The sequence below is a fragment of the Mirounga angustirostris genome, unplaced genomic scaffold (assembly GCF_029215605.1).
Source record: "Mirounga angustirostris isolate CCGP_5_RB_7025 unplaced genomic scaffold, mMirAng1.0.hap1 SCAF_5, whole genome shotgun sequence".
NCBI lineage: Eukaryota > Metazoa > Chordata > Mammalia > Carnivora > Phocidae > Mirounga > Mirounga angustirostris.
This window is the reverse complement of record NW_026991713.1, coordinates 69,662,952-69,679,569: the sequence shown is the minus strand read 5'-3', so window position 1 is coordinate 69,679,569 and position 16,618 is coordinate 69,662,952. Positions and strand designations below refer to the sequence as shown.

General features: G+C 41.3%; 2 protein-coding genes across 20 annotated transcripts in view; one reads left to right on the top strand and one right to left on the bottom strand.

The window, feature by feature from the left end:
* PPHLN1 (periphilin 1) overlaps nucleotides 1–16,618 on the top strand; it is a 163,813-nt gene that overhangs the window by 142,011 nt on the left and 5,184 nt on the right. For 11 of the 14 annotated variants that reach the window (XM_054507098.2, XM_045873608.3, XM_045873607.3 and 8 more), the window contains one exon: nucleotides 224–2,079. In XM_054507098.2, the coding sequence (XP_054363073.1) occupies nucleotides 224–418 (195 nt within the window). In that variant the 3' untranslated portion in view covers nucleotides 419–2,079. Of the gene's footprint in view, nucleotides 1–223; nucleotides 2,080–2,594; nucleotides 5,347–9,601; nucleotides 9,690–15,261; nucleotides 15,401–16,618 lie in introns of those variants that run through there. The other 3 variants (XR_010411552.1, XR_010411551.1, XR_010411553.1) reach the window with 3 other exon arrangements.
* Nucleotides 10,831–16,618, bottom strand: part of PRICKLE1 (prickle planar cell polarity protein 1) — a 108,648-nt gene continuing 102,860 nt past the window's right edge. For all 6 annotated transcript variants that reach the window (XM_045873602.3, XM_045873600.3, XM_045873605.3 and 3 more), the window contains 2 exons: nucleotides 14,956–15,819; nucleotides 10,831–12,678 (listed from right to left, as the gene is read on the bottom strand). In XM_045873602.3, coding sequence (XP_045729558.1) covers nucleotides 11,822–12,678; nucleotides 14,956–15,819 — 1,721 coding nt within the window. In that variant the 3' untranslated portion in view covers nucleotides 10,831–11,821. The remainder of the gene's footprint in view (nucleotides 12,679–14,955; nucleotides 15,820–16,618) is intronic.

The following is a 16,618-nucleotide window of genomic DNA, read 5'->3' as shown; positions in this document are numbered from 1 at the left end:
GGCATATCGGTGTTTTTCTACTCATTCACGTTGTCAGCAAATCTCAGAAATAGAGGCTTAAATAGCATTTGACAGTAGTGACTACTCAAGGGTGAGGGAGGTTCAGTTGTATTATTGTATCTCCCTTTTAGCTTTAGCGTCATCATTTTGCTAACTGAATCAGCTCAGTGTTTGGCTAATTATTTTTACTCTTAGCTAACCACAATATATTTCACCTTTCTAGATTTACCGACAAGACTGTGAAACTTTCGGGATGGTTGTGAAAATGCTGATTGAAAAAGATCCTTCATTAGAAAAGTCTGTACAATTTGCATTGAGACAGAATTTACATGAAATAGGTGAGCGGTGTGTTGAAGAACTCAAGCATTTCATTGCAGAGTATGACACTTCTAGTCAAGATTTTGGAGAGCCTTTTTAGAAAATTACTTGCTCAGGCAACAAAAATGTTTCTAGCAGTTTGTTTGTTTTTTTCCCCTGGATTGTGTAAATCCTTAATATATGGAATTTTTGTGATGAAGAGAAATACTTTGATAGTTGACTACATTTCCAGTGTCAAGTAAACATCTAAAACAGTCTAAGATATTTTAATTAGAATTTAAAAATCTACATGTAGAGCCTCGTAATCCATACTTCTCTTTTTCCCCCCTAAAATGATGGGTCAGTTAATTTTTCAAGCTTTGAAAAAGCAGTCCTGGAGAACAGCTCATGTTCTCTTGTCTTCTATAGTATGCGATCATTTGTTTTGGTCACACTAGTGTAATTTATTAGGTTAGAGATCATTCCACTTAAAACATTTATAGTCTTTTTGCATTTCATAGTCAGTGATACCATGTGAAATGTTAGAATTCTGAGTTGTGATTTTATTGACTTGTTGCTTGCTTATTTTAGGCTTTGTAACTTTTAATATGTTCAAGTATACTATCCAAATAAACTGAATACTTAAGCGTCTATAGAATATTTGCTTTGAGATTCTCATTGTGATAAAATACAGCACTTAAATCTCAAAAAGACCTCATAATAAAATCCTATTTTCCAAGTAAATGAACTCAATGTTTTCTGTTAAAATAATCCCGAAACTCCTAACCATTCTCACAGATATGAGTCTTAAACAGTATCATATATAAGAAAGAGAAGGGACAATTTGAAATAAAAGAGAGCTCTTTTCAAATTGAGGTTTCTTTAGAATCTTCTAATCGAAAGAGAGAAATTTAGAATATGAGGGAGTAGTACTGGAGTTCCATTTTTTCCCCAGGCCCATATTTTTCATCTCAAAAAAGAAGGTCCTTGATAATATATCCATAATCAAACCATTTACAGATGATGCCTTTGTTAATCTGTTTGTAGTCTTAACAAGATCTTTGTTCTGATGCCCTTTTTAGGGGTCCTCAAAAGTGTCCTTTAAAGAAACAAAGCAGAGTAGGCAGTAAGCCCAGCACAATTACCCCTCACCAAGCAGTTTATGTAAACAGTTCTTCATGAGTGAGCCATCCAAATCACGAGTTAACTGGGACCATTAGGATATTCCACTCATTTCCTGATCCCTTCCAGGTGACCAGTGGCATTTAGCCAAAATATGTATTTCTGTGGCATTAGGAAACCTTAAAAATCATGCTTGTTATTACTACCCAGTTTCATTATCCCCCCATCCTCTTTCCATTTCCATTCTCTTCTCACTTAAATTCTGATGTTATCTTTAGTGGCCTATATTGATAATATCTAAAGAGCTACCCCAGAAGAGATAAAAATTATATTAAAAGGAGAAACAGCAGTACATTTGGTGAATCCTATAATGTGTATTATGCCATTCCACAAATGTAAAAACTACTTGAACACAATTATTAAGTTTTCTATATGAGATTGCCTTGAACTCTTATTTTTTGCCATTTAGATATTGTACATAAAACTAAACCCCACATGTCATCTCTGGTAGTCTAATTCCCTAATTATGAACAGTGATTTTATTTGTTACCCACTTAGACCAAGAAAGTACTGATATTGTTTCTTCGCTTACCCCCTTGTTTTTCTTTTCCTTAAATATTCTGATTCCAGGATTTAATTCCTGTAGTCAAGATGTCACAAGTTTAAAAATAAAAGTTAAGACACTACCACCAAGGCAAAGGATTTGTACATTTTGTTGAAATTCATTAAACTGGAAATTCATTCAACTAGAGGTTTTACTTACAGACTCATTTAAATGTAGGTTCAACCAATACTTTCTTCTTCTCCCCTTCCCCAAATTACATTCAACATTTAAAGCTGTTTATAGCTTGCCATCACCATTGTTCTGGTAGGCTTGTCAGTGTTAAATCTGTTTGTTTTTGACAGCTTTTTAAAGACCAATTTTAGGATAGTTGAATTCAGATATGTACCAGAGTGTGTATTTTGCAAAATGTTCTTGATTAAAGAAATTTGTAAATTATCCATTGTTTTTGAGTTATGCCCAATTGATATGATAAATTTTTCATTGTCTTACCATAAAGCCTTGATGATCAACAGGGGGAAAGCACTATTGTGAAGCTTTTTGTGAATTTTAAAAGTGCAAAATAAAGCAACTAGGTTTAAATAATTGGATTGTCTTTTTTTCTCTTTAACAGGCTTAAAGTATTTTCCTGAAATGTAGACTTTTATTACTCTCTACTGCAAGAATACTCAATGTTCAGTTTACCTACTCAGCAGCAGGATGGAAGAACTGAGAAACCATTAACTTTGGTGACTTAAGGTGTCTTGATATCTGAGCAAGCAATTAAATGAGATAAGATTGAGCACACAGAAGTGCTCAATAATTGTGTTATTACGAATCTAAGTTTCAGAAATAGTAGGATTAAAATCCTATCTCTGTATAGTAACCTCTGGAGGAACCACATCTTTGTGACCCAATTCCTAGCACAGTTTGGAATGTTGTATGTACTTGTCTTCATTGACACTTCACAAAAGAAGTGACATTTGACTCCTAGGTCTTGGAGGACTAGGACTTTCAGGCAGAGAAGGGGACGTAATAGAAGTCTAGGAAGAGGGGAATGGTATAGGGAAAGATACAGGCCTGTATGACTGAAGCTGGTTGGGAAAGATGATGGGCAACAAATGTAGGAAAAGATAGGTTGACAGCAGAATGAATGATTCTGAGTGCTTGTAGCTTTATCCTTTCTCTCCTAATTATTCAAGAATAACATTTGAAAATACTACCTTTGAAAATATTACCTTTATGTTTATTTTTGCCAAATATATTGATTTCTCACAGCCCCTCAGCCACTTAGCAACTGAGCCGGTTTATAGACCCAGAACCTCTTGAAGAAAGGGGAAGCTGACTCCCCTTCAGAAAGGGCTCCGCATGCACTGCCCAAATATTATACACTGGTTTCAGCTTCATTTCAGAATTGCCTGCAAGGGAACCTAAACTCCAAAGAAAGCTGTAACAGTTCTTTGGTGCAACTTTGGAGATGATGATCTTGTCATCCCTGAAGTATTCATGGTGGACAGTATTCAGTGTTGAGGGCAGCCGGCCCCCCAGGTGACTTTATAACTGTAACACTGCTCAGCCTGGCACCTGGAGCTCCTGTGAGTAATGGCCACACTCTGCTGGCCAGACCAAGGTTTGCGGGTGATACACAATACATTTACCATCTCCTTCCTGCCTGTTCTCTTGAGAGCACTGATGTTACTCAATTCAGTGGGGGGAAAAAAAGGTGGCGGCTGAAGGAATGACTAGTAACTAAGGCAGTTAGCAGAATCTTTTCTGCCGCTTTTCATGGTAATGGAGTTGAAATAGAGTCACATGACTGCCTCATTAGGACTACATTTGCTATATTCCCCTTTGCAGTTAGGTGTGACCAAGTGACTAAGTCCATTCCTATGGAGTTTGAGTGGAAGTATTTCTCTTATGAGCTGGGACCCTTAGGACAGTAGATAGGCTCCTTTGTGCTCTCTTTTCTCCCTTCCCCAAAGTAGTCATGGGTACTCAGCCTTGATTTGTTGCAGAGCCACAAGATGGAAGGAACTTGGATCCCTGCATGACCACATAGAATACCGAACTGTTATGTGACAGAGAAGAATAAATGCCCTCGTTGTTTAAGCCACATTATTGGTTTTTTCTTAGCAGCTCACCTTTTGTTCAAATTAATGTAAATGGTATTTGAGGGTTGGCTTCACTGAACTTGGCTCTCAGGAGGCTGTACCAGTCCTGCCTTTCCATTGTAATAACTGATCTTGGGGTAATGGGGACCCTTTATGTAAAAGGCTTTGTCAGTCCACTGAGTTAATTCCAAGTTGTATTTAAAATCTCACTTGATGACAAGTGTCATTAAAGACTGATGCACGTTTGTGTAGCGGCAGAGGCAGCCTGATGACACAGCACATCATTGTTTGAGCTCTGTTCCCAAAGATGAATAGTGTTTCTAATGTTAGACCATTATCACTAAAATTGTATAGGGTTTTAAAGTTTTTTTCATGTGTATGTGTGAGTGAAAAGGTAGAGGTTTACTGAAATAAGAACATTTGAGAACATATAAGATAGAAAGTAACCACAACATCCACGGACATTTGCTGCAAGGGGACATCTGAGGTATGTACCCACTACTTAGGCTGCCCATGTGCTAGCACATTTTTCCTAGTTGGAATACATAGAAGATAGGGAGGGGACAGAGCTGCCCTGGCTACTGACCATACAACCTGCAGGTCTGCACCTTCAGGAAAGTTCCTCTTGCCCAGGGCCGACTTCCTGGGGGCACTTGCTGGTACCCCCATTCTTGGTAGAGAGGTGGAGATCGTACTGTTATTGGGGACAGTGAGCATTCACTGAGTGGGTAAGTCTGGGCAAGCTACCTGGGGAAAGGGAGAGGATCCAATGACCAGAAAAGTGCGCAGTCCCATCATCCTCCCAAGTGGGAAGACTCCTATCCTTTGTGATCAAACCCGTGAGAAAGACACACTGGCCAGATGTCTGCAACACCTTCAAGTGGGCCCAGCACCAGCCAGCTGGGTTCCTCTCTGGCACCAGATCCCAGGTGCCGTTCTCTGCCCGCACCCTATGCTTGCCTGGTGGGGAAGGTGGGGAAGGCTTCTGAAGCCAGAATAGGGTCAGCCTCCAGTAGATGGGAAAGTATGTGTGTGTTGTGTGTTGTGGAGGGTTGGGGGAGGGGAGAGAGAAAATGCAGTTCAACAGCACTGTAGCTTACCAGGCTGGGGTATCTGTTTTGTGCTCAAGCTTTTGATTTCCTCCCCTCTCCTTTTCTAGATAGGACTGAACATTAGCAACCTGAGGGCTCCTGCTGGCATGCCCTCCCACCACAGCCTGACGACACCATAGTGGGTGGTGGTCTGTGAACACTGCAGGGCTTACTCGTTTGAGAGGTGAGCGCTGTGAGAATCACATTTTCTTTACCATATAGGAGCAGCCTGCCCCCCCACCTCAACCCCTACCCCAAGAGTCCAAGAGGAGAGACAGAGTTTCCTCAGCATCTCCTCATCCCCTGGGATGGCTTAACCTCTGCAAGGCCTATGGCCTCCATGGCCTGCCTTTGTCCTGAGGTGGGAATGTTGAATGAAGGGGAGAGATCCTGCCCACACCTTGGTAAGCTGGGGTTAGGGGTACAGAACTAGCCCTGCTTTGGCAGAAATTTCCTATTTTTTTAAACTTTGTATTCTACTTCTGTAAAGTAGAATCTTAGTGTATTATATTGGATGTAGGTTAAAATATATTTCAGGTTTAATTTATCAAATACTTCATAAGATTCTGAAAAACACCATGTATTCAGTTATTTCACTACCTGAACAAGGTTAGAACCACCTTTGTAGTGTCTTTTGATTCATACTTTCACATATAATAAGCCAATGGAGATTGTATTCTCCTTTTATAGTCAAGAGCAGGGGAAGTTATAACTTGCCTAAGGTCATATAGCTGGAAGTGGCAGAGCCAGAGTTTTGCCCAAATCTTTCAACTCTAAAGTCAGTGTTCTTAGACGAAGTGAAGTTTGGTGGTCATTCAGAACTAGATTAAAATCCTGACTCCCGCACACACTGGCTGTTTGATGTACGTGCAGTTAATGTCTAATGTAATTGAATGGCTAATATAAACATAACTCTACCAAAAGCTTTTGAGAAAATTCAAATCCTAGTTCAGTAGATTTTTCTTGTTTTTCATTTTATCCTCAGTTGCTGATACCTTCCATATTGGTTCCTAGGACTTCTGTTTTGGAGCTATTTTATGAAACACCTTTGAGATTCACCAGGGGTAGTTATGAGGCAAGCAGCACGTAGGGTTACAGCCCTCACCGCCACAGTGTAGCCTAGGGCTTGGCTTTTCAGCTGCTATATCCCTGGACCCATGGTGGAGTTTGAGAAGAGCCATTTAAGTGGAATGAACTTGGTAATTAAACTCTCCCTTTCTAGGAACCAAGATTAAACGAACATAGTTAACACCTTTTCAGCTTTGCTTACAACATGTTTAGAGATTCAAGAATAAGATTACTACCAGTAGCAGCCCTCTAAGATGTAGAAAAAAATCTCATGCTTCTGGTAATTGGAGAGAAATAACATGAGGGAGGAAAATATCTTGCCTCCCAACTGTCTACTTGATGAAGACAAAGCCAATCTGAAGCACATGCCCTGGTAGGGAAATAAGCATCCTGACTTTTCCCCCATGATTTGGTTTAGCCCATGCCCACTGAGAGTACAAAGCATTAATAGAAAAATAAAAAATAAAAAAAAAAGAAAAGAAAAGAAAAATAAAAAATTAATAGACAAAAGCCCCAACCCTTTAAAAGTTCCCTACTCCCGTGGGTTCCCAGCTCCGTCTTTGGAGGGGATCATCCTTTCAGGGATCCTCATACCAAGTATGTTGGTAAATGAAAGAGTCAAAAAAGGGAAAAACACTTTATGCTAAAAGGCTCTTCTGACCTATGAATTCAGTTCAGTCTCCACAGAATACTGAAGCTGGAAGGAAACCTCTGAGATGGTCTAGCAACTTCTCATTTTACAGAAGTAGAAACTGGGTCGGAGCACTTAACCTGCTTGAGTTAATGAGAGGCGGGTCTCCTAACCCAGATCTCCTGAATCCTGGCATCCAGTGGGCTTGGCACCACCCTGCCAGATCAGCTTTGTGTTGATGTGTATTAGATTAGTAACCGTCTTTTACCAAGGTCAGTTGCTTGGTTCATTTATCTAAGAAACACTAAAACAGGTATGACCATTTAAGAAAACTGGTTTCAGATTTTTTTTTTTTAATTTTATTTATTCATTTATTTGAGAGAGTGAGAGAGAGAGAGCACATGATGGGGGGAGGGTCAGAGGGAGAAGCAGACTCCCTGCCGAGCAGGGAGCCCGATGCGGGACTCGATCCAGGGACTCCAGGATCATGACCCGAGCTGAAGGCAGTCGCTCAACCAACTGAGCCACCCAGGCGCCCCAATAGGTCTTCTGGGTTTTTTTTTTTTTTTTTTTTAAAGATTTTATTTATTTATTTGAGAGAGAATGAGATAGAGAGCATGAGAGGGGGAAGGGTCAGAGGGAGAAGCAGACTCCCTGCCGAGCAGGGAGCCCGATGCGGGACTCGATCCGGGGACTCCGGGATCATGACCTGAGCCGAAGGCAGTCGCTTAACTAACTGAGCCACCCAGGCGCCCCTGGTTTCAGATTCTTAACGGTTGTTTGGAATCAAATGTTTTCAGAGAATGGGCTGCAAGTCACATTTAAAATTGGCATCACAGCACCTTGTGCACACAGAGCATAAAGAAATGTGCCATTTCCTTTGCAAAAAGAAAAGCTGAGGCTAAAATTGATCACTAAGATAGGAATACTTGACCAACTAGCTGGTTCTGTTCAAAAACAATCAGCTCTCGTCCTGTGGCCAAGTCTATATTTACCCAGTCTTTTTGTTCCATATGTCCTTCCCATTTTGTGAAAGCTACTATTAAACTTTATTCCCCCAGTGAAGTTTGATTCTGTGACCTTGGCAAAATGTGAGCTCAGAGGTGCAAAATTCAGTTGTTCCTGCTCATGTCTCCTTGGCCCAGTTTACCTGGGAACCTTCCTAATGTGTTCACAGAAAACCCATGTGACTGTAAGGAGCATTGCCTCCCATTTTCGGATAGCTCCAAAGAATGGCTAGCAAATGGAACCAGGCAATACACAATGTTCTCATTTGACTAATTAAAAGGATTTTTATCGTAATTGTGTTACCAGCATTGAATTGATGAGGCTTTTAGAATTTTTTTAATCTGTTTTTCTCCTTTGTGCATCAGAAAAGATCACAAGTATTTCTATAAACAGTAATTGTGCCTCTCCTCATTAGCTCTGAGGGATAGGGGAATCACCTTCAGGCTCCAGAATATATAACTCATGCATTGGAGATTTGCTGACAGCAGGCTCACTGGTTCAAAGTGTTTCAGAAAAGTTTGAATTAGTTGGTAACATTTAAAAGCTAGATTTGGCAAAAGTTTAAATTCCTGGTTTCTAAAAATGTGAAGGGAGGTCTAAGCAACACTGGTTCTCTCCATGACAGTAGTCAAGCGCCCATTAGAAAAGAGAAGCTCAAGAAACCAAAGTATGCCCATCCTGTGTTAATACCTGTGCTAAAATCCTCTGGGCACTCAATACTTTCAGGACCCATCACCCAAGAACCAAGTGGAGCAGGGACGCATGCCATACCTGGAAAGGTAGCAGACTTGGGTGTCCTTCTAAAGACAGCCCACGATTCGGATCTAAAGTAAGAGGGCTTGACAGCAAATGATACCTCCTTTTACTTCTGGTGCTTTTTATTTAACTCGAGAACTAGAAGGCAGAGCATAAAGTATAGCAAATGCATACACAAAATGAATTATGTTCTTTTAATGAGGGCTGAAAGGAGTCCCCGTTGACATTTTATCAGTGCCCCTTCATGGGCTGTAAGCAAAATGTTCTCCAGTTTGCTCTGAAGTGCAGAAAAACACAAGTAGGGTTCTGCCTCACACATGTAAGAGGTTAGAGACAGTGTTTTAACATTGGATATTTATCTTGGGACCTGACCAGATACTTTGCACTCTCGTTAACTGAATCTGTGAATACCTGTTAGCGACTGCATGCTTACTGTTCTCGCCTAATTCTTGACAGAAGTGCAAGGCAGCGGTTTCTTTGCAGCTAGTCCTTTCTTTGCTACTAAGACTTAGAAGCTTTAAAGGTTACGTTATCATGAGTAAATATTTCTGCATTTCCTTAAGCCTTTAGCATAATCTATATAACCCTTATATAAGGAAATGAAAAAATGAATAGGGAGATTGTTGCCAGAAGCAAAAGGAACTAATCTTTTGACAATGACTTGAAAACTACCAAGGACAGTGACTTCAGCTTCCACCACCATTTCTCCAGGCTGTGTATTACTGTTTACTATTTAGGATTCACCTTTTATAAGCAACATCTCACCAAACACATCAGTCTTTTCAAAAGGATAACCAGTGTTTGCGGCAGAGGTTCTGAGAAGGTCTTTAAAAGGGAGATATTTGCTAACATGTTGAGATTGTGATGGAACAAGCACTCTCCTACATTGTTAGTGTAAATGTTAATCAGGCAGATTACTTTGGGAGGGAAATGGGTGATAGCCATCCAAATTTTAAATACATAACTTCTGTCCCAGGAATGATGCTGCTCAGAATTTATGTGCAGATGTGCCAGTGCAGGATAAGGGATCTATGAGGAATTCAAGTCCATCACTAAGGGCCTGGGTAAGTCCGTTACGGTGTATTATACCATCACTGAAAGAATGAGGTAGATCCATTTGTGCTAACGTGGAATGTCCACATATGAAGTGAAAAAAGCAAATCTAAGCATATATACTTTGCTACCATTTTAAAAGAGATATTTATATAAATATGCTTTGAACGTCTGAAGGACACACTAGAAATGACTAATAGTGGTTACTTCTGGAAAGGGACGTGAGGGACTGGGGATGAAGAGTAAAAAGGAGACACTCCGCTGTCTTTGAGTTTTTCTGGTTTTTGTTTTTTTTTTTTTACCAGATGCACACATTTCCTTTTCACTGCTGCTATGTTTTTCAAAATGAACCAGACGAGGGAGATGATGATATATTGTTGAGTAAGGCGCTCTCCCCCCAGCCCGGTTGTGTGCTTCTCTAGGAGCACAGCTACAAAGCCTTGCCCTAGTCAGGGCTGGGTGTAGGGAATGCTAGACCACTGGCTTATCTACTGGATTCATAGCCCCCTCCCCCAAGGCCTAACAGCTTTTCCCCATTCCAGTAAAGACGTACAAGTTTGTCTCTGTGTCTCAGGTCCTATTTCACACCTATTAGTAGGGGTAGGGGATATGCAGGAGTCAACCATGGCCTGTTAATGGTAGAAGAATGGCAAAAGAAATCATGCCAGAACAGAGGAGCAAAATGGAAGTTAGCTGGATATGTTTGCAAAGATCTGTTCAGAAAGGTAGTTCGTTATTTATTAAGCATTTATTAAATAACTTCCTAAAGGTCCAAAATACCACTAGGACCTTAGTTAGGACTGAATCCTATGTGCAAGAATGGCACATCACAAAATATCAGCTCATCAGTTCAACTCCAAGATAATTTGCTCTTGAAGTAGAACCTCATAAACTCGAAGTAGTGGCACAGAGTCCTCTGAAGATTTTAAAAGAAAAAGTTTTCAAAATTGCTGTTCAAGGCCAACAAATTAGCCGGAAGGGAGGGGATAAAAAGGAATAGCCTCTCTTCAAATAATAAATCTATAGAATCCTCTGCCCTATACAGCAGATCCTTGTAGTTTTGGTCTCTTCCCAGGAAATAATCACCACTTTGTTGAAAATGGGAAAGGCACCCCTACCATCCCCAAAGGGGAAAAAAAACATTCACCCAAACAACTTCTACTTGTTTTTACCATATATTCCAGGGATATGTATGGGTTTGTTTTTACATTTATACAGTTTACATTGCTTGACCCATAAATAGCACTCGTAAGATTAATAGGGCCATAGTTTTAAAGAGTATTTACATAGCCCCACCATGCATACAGAGCCTTTTTAATATTGAAAAATCAAAAAATTTAAACTTTCCATCACTAGGCAATATAAATTTGACCATCTAAGCTTATAAACCCTGACTAAAATACAAGCAATCATTTCATCCATAAATGCTGTTTCTGGTTCCCCAACAAATCTAGCACTGCAGTGTAACAAACGTCTTGCAATTCAGGGATATAAAAATACCAGCTTTAAAATCTGAACTGTACATATGTACATTAATATTTGCACCGTTAAATTAGGAATACACTTAAGTCTATGAAATACTACATTATAAATAGCAGTGTCTTTTTCAATCTGTAGCTGGAGCTAATACAATGCACTGTTTACCTGGCTAATTGAAAGGGGACGAGGTGGTCTCGCACGATGGGATGCACAGAATTGGCTGGGTCAGTGTGACTACGTGCATGCCGCACAACAAGACAGACTGATCAGGACCTGGGCCAACCTGGTGTAGACAAACGACAAACACTATCGCTTTACAAAGGTGGCGGAAGTTCTCCATTGTCTAAAATCAACACCCCCGTCCAATCACCTCGTGACAGTTTCTTGAGGATTCTCTTGAGGACTGGAGACCAAAGCCGCTACACAGAACTGTAATGCACCTGGCAGGCACAAGATGTCACATCAAACTGGCACCATCCAAGGAGGGCAAACTGGAGAAATCACACCTTCCCAATGTTAATCTGACACTGTAAACAGCAGCAGGGGTCTCATTTACATGGGCAAAGCACTTTAAACTATTTTAGCAACTTTCCTATGGTAGAAAGAAGATACGCTTCAAGATGGTTAATGGCAAAGTTTAAACATGATCTCCACAGCTACTAGGTTAAGAAATAATACAGTTTTTGCCCTTGGGTCCCTTTTTCTTCTTGGATTTAGTTGTCCTCTGACCAAACTGAGGAGTGGGGAGTGAGGTTGGGCTCGAAAGGTCATCTGTGTAGTAGGCGTATCTCTGGGGCCGGGGTTGAGGAATTGGTTGTCCAAGAAAATATCCTTCTTCTTCGGAGTCAGAGGAGGAGGAGGTGGAGGAACACCAAGAATCATCGTCCTCACCGTAGAGTCCCAGAAACCTAGGCCCTCCCGGGTTCTGCAGAGCGTAATCGGAGGTGGCATGGGCATACCGTCCGTACAGATCAGCATTCTGGATGTATGCTTGGATCTCCCGGGCACTTTTATTCTGTATAAATTTCTCGTAGTTATCAGGGGTGTAAAGCCGCAGCCTATCCTTGGGAGAGTATTTTCTTTCTGCAACAAGATTCAGAGCATTGTCAGAGCGGGACTTCCTACTTCTCCTGCGGCGATGGTGATGAGACCTGGATCCCCTCTCTTCGAAATGGTAGACCCGTCTTCGAGTCCTCTCACTCATCGGAGGCTGCCGGATTTCGATGTTGTCATAGTTTCCATTGTCGATGACATCATCCGAAAACTTCACCTGCTGTGGTCTGGACTGAGACTTGGATCTTCGAAGCACGGGCAGATGCACCGGTTTCTCCTCAGGCCTGATTTTTTCTGGACACAACTCTGAACTTAGACTCTTCAAGGACTCTGCACTCCTGTGCAGCATGGAAGAGTTCAAAGTCCCCATATTGCTCATTTTCTCACAGTCCTCTCCCTCCATCTCCTCAAAGTTTTGCAGGGAATACAATGAGGGTCTCGGCTTGCTTTCTCCATCCACTGAAGCCCCTAGGAGAAAAGCCAAGCCAAGATGTGATCTTCTGACATTACAAACAAGCCACTGAAAGGAAGCATTTCAAAGAAAATTCTCTCAAATTTCAATATTCGATTAACACCCACTAGGTAAGGCCAACATGCATATGTACTTGAGAAGGTTTGACCTTTATCGACACAAGGGGCACAGCCTCTTTACAAGCCCAGCTCTTCTGGAGCCAGGCGTTAGTGATAGCACATCATGAGCAGCAAAAATTTTAAGCTCTTCCTAAAAGTCTCCTCATTAGTTTATGTAGAACATGACATGTAGAAGCTTCTGCCTCTCAATACGTGTAAGCCAGACTACTTCACTTGAACATCTCTCAAATCAATCCCTTCCTTTGCCTCCGCATGGCCACCCCACCATTATGGTCCTTTTATACCTAGATTAGCGGTCAGCACACCCCAGCAAGGGCCACATCCGGCCCACAGCCTATTTATGGGTAAAGTCTCACTGGAACACAGCCACACCTATTCGCTTACACATCGTCTACCGCTGCTTTCTGCAGTGACAGAGCTGAGGGGCTGCAACAGAGACTGTGTGGCCCAGCAAGTACCACCTAGCCCTTTACAAGAAGTCTGCCAAGCCCGGACCTGGATCATCACCACATCCAGTCTTCCCCTTTCACCTATATGAAATATGCCACTTACAGATTAATCTTACTTTAAAAAAGCTCTTCTCAAAATGGATACTGCTCTCCTTTTTTAACAAGGCCCAGGCAAGTGAAATGAATATAGCCCAGCCGACAGCAAGTGACCAGGGCATGGTGCAGACTATTGTCAGCTGGAGACTTCATAACTTCCTACTTTCTAGAGGGAGCCTGTTTCTCAGCCTGTTACTGTCAAGGAATGTTCAGCCCTAACGCTTTATACCAAATGATGTCTGCTTTTGACACTAAATGTTAAAACACCTACCACAGGGCCTAGCCAACAGGATATGCTTAATTTAGTCCCACCCACATTCCTTAACTCCCCTTTGTTGTAGGCCTCATCTTTGACAAGTCCAACAGAAACCAGGAGGGTAGCGGTCTTCTTCCTCCTTGCCATGGTTATTCCTGACACAGGGCAGCCACTAAAGCCTTTCCTGTATTACAGTAACATAATCTTTATGAGAGGATGGAATGTCGTTAGCTTGACTATAAAACTAGCCACAGCCTTTGCCAGCCATAGGCCAGTAATATTTCTATATTCAAAGACTCAAAGCAAATGTGATACTCAGGAGGGGTGGATTCTAGGCTCAGTCTTGCCTTATTTTTTTAAATTATTATTATTAATTATGTCAGTCTTGCCTTTAAAAACGTATGTGGTGGGGGGTGGGAGGGAGGGGTGCCTGGGTGATAGACATTGGGGAGGGTATGTGCTATGGTGAGCACTGTGAATTGTGTAAGACTGTTGAATCACAGACCTGTACCTCTGAAACAAATAATACATTATATGTTTAAAAAAAAAAGTAGGAAGGGAAAAATGAACGGAGGGAATTGGAGGGGGAGACGAACTATGAGAGACTATGGACTCTGAGAAACTGAAGGTTCTAGAGGGGAGAGGGTGGGGGGATGGGTCAGCCTGGTGATGGGTAATAAGGAGGGCACGTACTGCATGGAGCACTGGGTGTTATACGCAAACAATGAATCGTGGAACACTACATCACAAACTAATGATGTATAGTGATTGACATAATAAAAATTTTTTAAAAAGTATGTCAGGTTAGGCACTTAGCCTCTTGATAACTGTAAAACACAGTAAGTAATACCCACACTCTACAGCTCAGGATCATTTTATGGATAAAATGTAGATAGCTGATATGAATATGCTTTGGAAACAGTGAAATTTTATAATCTGGGTAAAAAAAACATTCAGCTATTTTTGAGCTATCTGTTGCCACAGGGCAATTAAGGAAAATATAAAAGATGCTAGGAGCTTATAAAGTACACAGGCTGATTTTAGTATCTTGAAATTCATACAGCACAATCCAGAGTACAAGATCTTTCAGACAAGATGCAGACTCCATTATCCAAATAAATCCATTTCCTCCTGTTTCAAATGCAGATAATGCCTACTCAAAAAGCTTATATTAAAATGTATATAGATGCACACATGTATGCACACGTTTATTAGTGTTTGGCATTTAATGTAAACTCCTTCCTTCCCTTGATCTGCAGTTTTAAGTGATGTAGCCCCTACTGCTGAACCTAGTTTGTCAAATTTTTTAGTTGCTCTTTTTTCTAAATACCCCATAATCCCTAGATTACGTACCTGTGATATTAGATAAAGCCAAAGAATCCATAGAATCTCGAACACTTTGCTCTGGTTTCAAGTCTGACAAACACTCCAGGGAATCTTCATACCACTGTGTTTGATCATGGTTATATCCTGCAGCCCCGTGGTCCAGATCTAACTCCTGGAGCCTTCTACTGCTTGCAGGGCCTGGGTGGCTGCCATAAGCAGAATCACCCAGTCCATCTTGGGACTGTGCCCAATACATATCAGATTGGTATTTTTTACTTGCAAGGCTCTGGTTATTTTGCTTTAACTCGGTCTTATTTTTAACCATGTTATCAGATATCCAATGCTCACTGGCTCGAATATCTATCTCATTGGGCTGCTGCTGAAAGAGGCTTTTATCACCAAACTTGAGGAGGAGCTGCGTCATATAATCTTCATGCTCGGCCCATTCTTCAGGCTCTTCTGGGGTTTCGTGCTCCACTCTGCCTTTCCAAAATTCTTCATTGACAAAACTTGCTCCCTGCCTAGAGAGACTCAGCTCATCCAACTTCCGAGAAAGGGTGTCATCAGCATTGCCTGACAGGCCAGGAAACTTGTAGTTCAGAGCAGGAGACAAGAGAAGAGACTGTCTACACTGATCAGCTGACCGACTGCTTTTGCCCATCCGGACACTTCTTCTGGAGTCTCTGGATCGGGCGGACTGAAACGCAGAGTCAGAAGAATCAGAGGCATGGACGTCTTCCCCAAGGCTGCATGTTTTTGAGCAATAAATCTGGCCTTGTTTGGGAAGGAAAGGACAGCCCAACAAAGAAGCTTTACACTGGGCACAAGAAAAGCAGGCTTCTGTGGCATGCCAGTGCTGCCCATCGTACGTCATCTGGGCGTGGTCAACCCCTGTTTTGGAAAAGGACAGAGGAGGAGGTTACAGTTCGGTCTTGAAATAAAGGAAGAAAAAATGGACGAGACTATTTGTATGAGGGAACTCTGAGGGTGATGGAAATGTTCTGTATCCTGAAAGGGTTGTGGGTCACACAGGTACAGTTAATTCCCATTATTTGCAAATTCCATATTTTTGAATTTGCCTATTTGCCAAAATTTATTTGTAACCCCGAAATCAACACTTGCAGAGCTTCCAAGGAATTTTCAGGCACGTGCAGAATGACAAAAAATTTGAGCCAGCTGATCTGCACGCTCTCAAGAAGCTTAGCTCAAACAAAGCAATGTCTTTTGTCTCAGCTCTTTAAACAACTGACATAGCCTGGGTCTGTTTTCTCTTTCTTCTATTTTCTACTATCATGTTTTCTTCATTTTTGTGCTTTTTGTTAATTCTGCTGTTTAAAATGGTTCCAAAGTATAGTGCTGAAGTGCTGTATAGTATTCCTAAGCCCAAGAAGGCTGGGCTGTGCCTTCCAGAGAATATATGTGTCCTAGAGAAGCTTCATTCAGGCATGGGCTATAGTGCTGTTGGCTAGTTCAGTATTAATGATTCAGTATATGTTAAATAACATGCCTTCAAACAAAAACATACAGGAAACAAGATTATGGGTTGATCAGCTGATGAAAATGTGACCAGAGGCTTGGAGGAACCCAACCCTGTATTTCCCCCAGGAGCAGTGGTTCCATACTCAATAATTCAGGCAACCTTATAGAACACAACTATTACAAATAATGAGAACTGACTATTCATCTGTCA